Source organism: Quercus suber, unplaced genomic scaffold (genome assembly GCF_002906115.3).
Source record: "Quercus suber isolate HL8 unplaced genomic scaffold, Cork oak 2.0 scaffold_183, whole genome shotgun sequence".
Lineage (NCBI taxonomy): Eukaryota > Viridiplantae > Streptophyta > Magnoliopsida > Fagales > Fagaceae > Quercus > Quercus suber.
Window position 1 is genome coordinate 1,205,844 of NW_027069641.1, and position 9,514 is coordinate 1,215,357.

Consider the following 9,514-nt stretch of genomic DNA (forward strand, 5'->3'; position numbering starts at 1 on the left):
TATGTTAGATTAGAAAATTTGTCTACGTTCTGTAGGTTTTTCAGGTGCAATTACAACTTTCTCAAGTAACTTCATATTCTCCATTCTATTAGAGCCACCCCTGCGGGTGCTTCTTTTGGCTCTGGTGCACAACACAATGGAACTGCGGTCAATATAAAAGAATTGTATAAGATGTGGGAAGAAAAAATTACATCGGAAATGTCTTGAACAAAACTAGAACGGCTATTTATAGGAGTTGTTTGCATGAGACATCTCTTAAATGAGTAAGCATCAAGGCGATTACTAAATTATACTAAATCAAGACCATTGTGCTTTTTTGACTACTATTGAAAGTGGTTGCTGTTTATTCAAAACTAATTAATGTTCAATAGAAGATTAAAAGTTAAGAATGTAAATAAATTATATTAAACTAGCCTAATCACACGTGCTTTGCATTTTTTTTTTTTTTTTTTTTTTTTTGTCTAGTGTATGTGGTCATGAGGAAAATTTCAAAGTGGATTGAGAATTTTTCTTTTTTAAATTTTGTATAAATTTGTTTGAAGACATGGATTAGTAGGAGAGTGTCCTATTTTGTAGGCATTTTACGTGAAGTTTGAGATATATTTTATCAGATTGTCCTCAAGTTTTATCCCTATTAAATGTAAGGTCTAGGGGTACTTTTGAAGTCCAAAGAGGAGAATTCTCTTATAGATAGTATAGATTAAAATTAAGTTAATTGTTGATTAATTTGATTAATTTAAAACTATGATAATTTTAGTTCTAAATTACAATTTTATATGGGCTTAGTGCAGCTTTCTTCCGCAGGGGAAGGGTGGGGCAGCTCAATGTCTTTGGCGATCTAAGGGTACAATTTTAAGTGCAACATTTTTTTATATTTTAATTTTAATTAAAAAATATTTATTGAGCTGTTGATATCATGTTTTAAATTTAAAATGTACTTTTTCAAAATTTTTGAGATTCAATATTAGTAATTAAGAGAGATCTTGGTATGAAAATTTCTAAGGTATATTCGACAATATGTCTGGTGGGTTAGAGGTTCAGTGGTGGTAGAAAAGAGGATGGGGGATTTTAGTAAAATAGGTTCCAAATTTCAACCTTTTTGGAATCGGGTATCAGGGAGGACTTATTGTGTGTGACAAGTCATATTCATTAATCAATTTATAAAATGCTAATATGGCATACTAGTATTAGAGGGTGTAAACTTGGGGTATTGCCCCAAGTCCTTATTGAATTTACTCGATAATTAAAATAAAAATAAAAAAATAAAAAGCCAACAAAGGATTTGATAGAAATGAACTCAAACTCTTTCATTCACCCAACCAACAAGAAGTCAAGAACAACAATGAAAGGGAGAAAGCTTTCCAATAGCATAAACTAGAACAAAAAAGAAAGGGAGAGTAAATAAAAGCCAACCAGAATTGAAGATGAAAGGAGAGTAGTCAACACACTGTACATTGATTGCTAGGCAATTACAAAGTAAGCTACACACAAAAAAAAAAAAAAAAAAAAAAGAAAAAAAAAAGAAAAAAAAGAAAAGAGGATGGAAGGCAAAAGCGGCAATGTAAACAATGAATAAATAGGGGTTTGATCCCTGAAATATCAAGATGGAGAGAAAATGTGTGTTCATGTCTTTTATTTTAACAAATAGTCACGATCTCTCTTTGGAAAAAATTGGGATCAAATATTTAATGGATTTGTCTATAAAACTATTAATTTGACTATGAGAGAGAGAGAGAGAGTCTCTTCACCTTCTATGTTTGGGAGAATGAATATTTTCACCCTCTTAAACTATAAGGGAAATGCTAACAAGTGCTCTTAGAACACTGGTTAATAATCCATTTAAAGAAAGTTTTTATGGGAAATAGAAAAAAAAAAGTAATTAATATTTTGACAGCTTTTTTCATTTTCCATAAAAGTAGTATCAAAACTTTCTTAAAATAGATTATTAACCAGTGTTTTAAGGGCACTCGTTAGCATTTCTCAACTATAAAAGATTAACTAAAGTGCATTAAGAATTTAAGAGAATACATATCATTTAAAGAGGGGATAATTTTTTATTTTCTTTTAGAAAAAATAATTAATTAAAATTTTTGTTACAATGCTTTCTTGGGCCTTGATTTTTTTTCCTAGGTGAGAGGGCCTTAATTATATTTTATTGGTTAATAGAAGGGGTCTTCTACCCTTTGGACTAAGGCCATTGCCTAAGAGCATTCACATCAACTAGTGCAAAAATTTCTGTCTATTTTAACATAATATCCCATTTTTCTTGTTTTACTTAAACACTTTTCACAATACCCACATTAACTATTTCATTAAAATATTAAAAAATTTAAATTATTTCTCTCTTCACATCCGTTATCCATTCTCTTCATTCATCCTCTTGAAACATAAAGAAAAAAGAAAAAATAAAAATGCACAACAAAAATGTTTGTGTATATTGCACAAATATTATGTCCAATAATGGACACATGACATCATCCAGATTGGTTCAGTGCAACTCCAACCTAATCCTTACCTTTTATGTAAAGAGTGGTTTGCTGATGATGAACTAGTGCATGAAAAAAATTTAGGGGCCATTAGCCATGTTAGCACAAAGGCATAGACTCCCAGTGAAAATGTATAAGATATAAAATTGCATTGGCCAATTAAATTTGCACAGAGAGAGAGAGAGAGAGAGAGAGAGAGAGAGAGAGAGGTGGAATAGAAAGCCTTTGCCATTAAATTTGCAAGAGTCAACGAAAAATTTGCAGAAAATTTTTAAGTAAAAATTTGGAAGAATATTCCTTGGAGATCAAAGATGCATACCATGAATAATTTACATTCATTCTCAAGCTCTTTCTTTTGTATGCACTACAATTTTCTTAAGCCCATGGCCATGGTGAGGAACCAAACACCAGAAATATACACAGCATTCCAATTGGGTAATTTTTTACTATTCTCTTCGTGGCCAAGTTTTAGACCCAAGTCATTTGACCTAAAATCACAGCACAAACCTCTCTTACACACTTAGAAGTCCAAAGAAGGGGTTGGTCATTGCAGACTTCAATTCAGACCCAGCTGTGTTTAGAAATTCCATGTTGACCTTATCATATACAAGAACTCGTCTCCTTCTATTCTCTCAAACCCACAGAGCTCAAGAAATTCCATACCTCCTCTCAAGTTCCCAACTCTATCCTATTAAGTGTTAAATAGCTAAAGAATAAATAAATAACTATATAAATAACTAGAGTAGAAATCTTACAATACAAGTACACCTGAACCAAGAAAAACATATAAAAATATTATATGCCAGATTTTAGCCATGTTTATGAAACCCTTCTCTTTTTTCTTTGGTATATCGTGTTTATACAGAGGAACATCCTGGTCTACAAGTGTAGCAAGAAATAGTGACAGACCATAAAAGCAGTAGATATTTAGACCGTTCAATGTAAGGCTACAAAGAGGATAACGCTCGCCATATCTATGCATTACTTGACAGTAGTGATCAAAAGAAAAACTAAATATGGTGATCCAACGATCAGGATGGAGAGCTCTTGGCCCTCATCATGACACTAATGAGGCTACCTTTTTCATACAAATGAACCTGGCGAATTAATGTATTATTTTTTATTAGTTAAAAATCATGAAAGTGAACCCAATAATAATCCAAAACCAAAAAACCAAAACCCCCCCCCCCCCCCCCAACAACCACATCAATCAAGGAAATTGTTTTGCCTGGAATAATGGGTTAGTAAGTCGAATCTTCCTAAATTTTTCCTCATCAGGATTTTTTGCAATATTTCTAACATAGATTATAAGAGTTTCGAAGGCCCTCCTAACTCTGGCACCATCATTCTAGACAAATAAATAGAAAAAGGCAGGGGGAATCATGCTACTGACAGAGTAACATGTAAAATATAGAAGTAAATGAAATAGAATGTGACAATCTTAGCTAACAAAAATGGACTACATTTGGAACTGGTGAAACCTAAAGTTCACAAGTCAAAGAAATACAAAAAATATCTATAGTAGGCACCCTAAAAATATCCTATGCATATGATTTATGCTATAACAGGTGCATGCACTTTCACCTTAGTTTAATTATAAGGCTTACAAGCATGCGCTTTCTTTCTTTAAGTATTTGAATGTAAAGCAAGGGGCTTTTTAGTACAAGAGAGCTATCTATCTTGTAAATAATAAGATGTAGTACCTCCCATTTATCTGAAAACTCATATGCAAAGGAAATTCATTGTTGTGACAATTTATCTATGGAGATCTTTAACCAATGGATTTCCCCAAAAAAAAAAAACCACCCTCTGATTAAATGTTTCACATATAAGAAGTCCACTATACCAGAATTTTTATTCAGGAAAACTTCAACATTATGCTTTGCTTTTGAAACATATAACGAGGAAATTGAAGCACACTCTAACCTCAAAATGAAGTTGCTAAACATAATTAAGGAAACCACTTATAATGTGATGGTTCTACAATAATGTCATAAAACACATAAACCAATCTATTTTTGAAATGTCTCCGAACTCTTGCGCTTGTTACACTATGAGCAATTTACCTGGTGATTGCGCTTAAGAGACCTTAAACATTCTCTCATCTGCTCTACATTTGTTATAGACTTCACAAGCAATGATGTCTGCAACTAATAATAAAAAGAACAACATCAAAATAACTCTGCCCTATAGTTCATGTAAAGAAATTTATATTATGCAATGGCACATAAGAGTGCTAAGTTCTATAAACATCACTTTCAAAATAACCATGCCCTTTTTTTTTTGCAACAAATGAGTGGAAGGTTTTACAGATAGAATTTCTGGTGGCAATCCAAGTCTTGACCTCCTTTCTACCTATGAAGACATGCATAGTTTTTTGAGTCATGGAAAATTCTTGAGAAAGGTATTAAACCTCAAATCAGGAATAATGAACTAAAAATTATTAAATTATCACTTGATAAAATTTAAAATAAAATAAAAACCCATTAGTCTCTCTTCTATTCTTGGTTGTTGCTTACTTCAAGTTCTTTGAGAATATTTTTTGAAAACCTTTTTCCTGTATTAGCACAACTTCCACAAAATACATATTTCTCTCTAGTTTTATTGACCATAAAATACTATAAAGAAAAAAAAATTCTCCTTCCATAGAAATGGGCAGGCCCTAGGGCAAAGGTGTATTAAGGACAATGATAGCCAAATCTATAATATATAGTTTTTGTTTGGGAATTGTGTATTTTTGGTAACTTATTTGCATAGTGTTTATCAAAAGATATAGTTTTTGATAACATTTATGTTTTTTTTAATTAATTTATTTTTATTTTTTATGTTAAATGCATTACAAAGAGCTAAAAGCTAGATTATTTGCCAAAAAAAAAAAAAAAGCAAAAACAAAAGGACAAAAGGACAAAAAGCTAAAATGTTTTCAATGATTCGCAAACGCACACATAATCTACTAGAAAAAAATTATAATCTATGAACAATTGTTCTAAGCACAATGAAATCTGGAAAAAAATTTCAAGCACCTTATCATGTTCTAGGGTCCGTTTGTTTCGGGTGAAAACGTTTTCAGGAAATGATTTTACGGAAAATGGTGTGTTTGGTTGTTACTTCAAATTTGGTCAAACTGAAAATAATTTCCAGTTGACCGAAAATAATGCCAAAAACGGGAGAAAACGTTTTCCGGTTTCATTTTCACTTCAAATGAAATTTTCCGGAAAACAAACCGAGAGAACGAAGAGAAAGAGATAGAGAGAACGACGAACCCAGAGCACGATGAACCCAGAGCACGACAAACCCAGACCCAAACCCACGAGCACGACGAACCCAGACCCACGAGCACGAGCACGAGCACGACGAACCCATCGCCTTCACCCAGACCTAGACCCACGAGCACGCCATCACCCAGACCCACGAGCACGACGAACCCATCGCCTTCACCCAGACCCAGACCCATGAGCACGACGAACCCAGACCCACGAGCATGACGAACCCATCGCCTTCACCCAGACCCATCGCCTCCTCGAGCTCGCCGATCCACGAACTAGACCCATTGCCTCCACGCTCTCTCTTCCTCGATCTCTCAATTTGTTTTTTTTTTTTTATAATTTGATTGTTGTTGTTGTTTTTTTTTTTGGATGAACTGATTGTTGTCATCGGAATTTATTGTTGTTGTGTTGTGTTTTTATTGCCGGAATTTGTTGTTGAATTGGTTGTGATGTTGAAATTTTTTGTAATAAAATTTGTTTGGATGCTGAGAAAATGTGAAATATTTTCCGGAAAATAGCATTTTTAGAATACATCCAAACACATGAAAATATTTTCCACAACAATTTTCATAATTCAACCAAACACTTAAAAATATTTTCCTTTTCCGGATAACGTTTTACACGAAACAAACACAGCCTAAATAGCATAATTTTTGGAAAAATTTGTTAAATAACACATGATCAAACTTATTTAGTTATGTAGCATATTTTTTGGAATCCAAGTTTGTCAATCTCAACTCAAGTTCCAAAAAACATACTACATAACTAAATAAGTTTGACCCGGTGTTTTTTTCCTAATTTTTTCCTAAGATTATACTATTGGGCAAAAAAAATACTACTTGTGTCACTATAAGTTGTTGATGAAAAATTATGAATTCATATGATCAGTAGTAAGCAAAAGTAAAAAGCATTCACAGTCACACAATTGTTAGCAAGTTGTTAGTTTTTATTATTATTTATTATTACTGTTTTTAAAAAGGAACATTTGTTAAATTGAGTTTGTGATTAAATGCCTTTTTAAAATTATTTATCTTATAATTCAACTACCACTTTTTTGTATTTCCAATTCCAATAGAGACGGTATAAAGGTAGAAATCTTCTTACCCTCCTTAATGTAAAAAAAAAAAAAAAAAACTAACAAAGATTTACAATAACACCTTATTTGCCTACCATTTCATAAATATACCATTAAAACAAAATTTAATAATTGATTGTGATGGGCACAGATGTGAGGCAGAAGGCAAATTGAAAAGAGTGTTTTGAAATTATAGTGATTTTTGTTATGACCCTAACTTTATTGATAAATAAACTTGTAATTCCTATAGCGGTGTCCATTTGCTTCAATCTAAACTATATATTCAGATCAAATAAAATTACTCAGCTCCAACTCAACTCTATCTAAGCAATAATGGTCACAATAAAAATGATATTATACAAATCACAATTTGTTGGTGGTGATTCTGAGGGAGACCAACTACTGGAAAAGTCTCCACTTGATGTAGTGTGCAAACGCGCTTCCCAAATGCATGTTTTGCATTTAAGTTTTTTTTTTTTTTTTTTTTTTGCTTTTTGAACCAAAATGTTTGACTTTTTTCGTGAACAGTGCACGGTGTGCACTATTTACGGACCCACAAATTTCACTTTTCAACAACTTTTTCATTAAAAATGGGTCCCGCGGTACTATTTACACATTTAAAGATTATTTTACTACAATATTTTTCAGTTTTCAACTATATCCAAACGAACCCGTACTCTCCAGTGGCCTAAGTAGGGCTCCACCTTGGAGGTTGTCTTTAACTTGTAAAACCTTCATTTTCGAGAAAAACAAAAATCTCAACTCAAACTTCGATCCTTTGTGTCTTTTTCATTTTATATATAAATCAAGCAAATCATATTTCGAAGCTTTAGAGATGTACATTCTAGCCATATAATTAATTTTCTAAAATAACCAACCTAATGCATGAAAATAGAGGCACAAAGTTTCAGTTCAATACCAATGTTGGAAAACAGAAAAGATTAACATAAGAACATAAATATATTTCTACAGGTACCTTTAATTTGATTAAAATTACTAATTAATAGGGTGTATGTAAGTGTTTTACAATGCCTCTCATGAACAAAATATTATTGAGCTTGTATAATAGCATCCACGGCATAGATGCTTTTATATATATATATATATATATATATGAAAAATGTATCGTTGGTTGTTTGCTACAATACCATACAGTAGAGAATAATCATCATCTTCACAGACTAGCCCTTGCCCCCTTTATATGGAAAACCATAGGGTATGCAGGGTCGGCCCAAGGCCCCACCCAAAAAAATAAATTCCCTTTAGGGAAAAAGGTTCCACTTCTCATGGTTAAAAGCCCACATTTTTATAAAATTATATATATATTTTTAAAGGTTGTGCATTTTTTTTTTTAATTAGTGATATTAATGATACAACAAATTTTTTAAAGGTTGATTTTATAATGCTTTTAGCACATTTTTCCTTTTCATTTCTATTAAAACTCTTAAAGTACGAGACCAATAGAACCTTAAAATGTTTCCCAAAAAAAAATGTTGCAAATGAGTTAAATCATCAATTATAGATTAATCTCCCCTAATATAGTTTGAGACTTTAATTTTTGTAAACTGATATCCTACAAGGCCACACACCAAATAATAAAATTAAAAATTATATCACAACTTTACTTGACTATACATCGTCATATCCAAAATAAATTATATATTTTTTTAATCATAATATATTTCTATTTCTTTTTATTAATATTTATGGTTCAACTATAATATTCAATTCTCTATGTAAAATTAACATTAACTTAAATGGTATTATTTATTAAATTATATATTTAATGTATCAAATTAAAATTAATATTAAATAATATTATTTAATTAATATTTACATATTAAAAGGTCTGCATAAAATTTTTGCCATAGATTATCTTGGGCTGCCATATGAGTATACAGCAAAGAGAAGTAACTTTTTTGGCAATGTCAAACTAAACTAGGCTTTTTTTCTTTTTTTCTTTTTTTTTTTTTTTTTTGGTGAAGGGGAAAATACAAATAGACTAAGACACTATATCAGTGAGTACAGAGTTAGAAATCCTGTTATATAATACACCAGCAGCATCAGTATTAGCAAAATACAAAACATCAGGACTAGGAGGGGTATCAAAAACCAAAAATTCCTCAGCCATGTTGCTACCCAGTCTTGCAAGTGCATCAGCGCACCTATTCCCTTCCCTGAACACATGCACCACTCTGGTCTGGAGGAACCTGCTTAGCAAGTATCTGCAATCATTAAGAAGAGGAAGATATGGTTTATTAGCACCACCTGTGGAAGTAATGAGGCTAACCACTACTTTAGCATCCAACTCGACAACCAACCTCTGAACTCCCATGCCTAAGGCCAGCTTTAATCCATCTCTTAATGCCCAAAATTCTGCAACAAAACTGGAGGCGAGCCCAATGGATCTCGAAAAACCTTTGATCCATTTCCCATTCCAGTCTCTAATTAAACCACCACCCCCAGCCTTACCAGGATTCCCACTTGAGGCACCATCCGTGTTTAATTTAAACCACTGTTCAGGCGGCTTGTTCCACTTCACAGGTATGAAAATCAATTGTTTCTTTCTCCCAGTTTTAGCAATACAATAAAAATACTCCCTTGCTTCATTGAGGCAAGCTCTATGGAGATTCAAATTAAGAGGGACATTGTCAAACACAACTTTGTTGCGGTGTTTCCAAATGTTC

At 32.2% G+C, this 9,514-nt stretch overlaps 1 protein-coding gene across 1 annotated transcript; it reads right to left on the reverse strand.

Moving 5' to 3' along the window:
* Window positions 1-2,731: 2,731 nt before the first annotated feature.
* Window positions 2,732-4,669, reverse strand: LOC136069666 (uncharacterized). The gene is given in 4 exon segments (XM_065778423.1): window positions 2,732-3,090; window positions 3,093-3,174; window positions 3,715-3,834; window positions 4,553-4,669. Coding segments are annotated over 4 exon segments (333 nt in total). The 5' UTR covers window positions 4,592-4,669; the 3' UTR covers window positions 2,732-2,998.
* Between the last annotated feature and the right edge of the window lie 4,845 nt (window positions 4,670-9,514).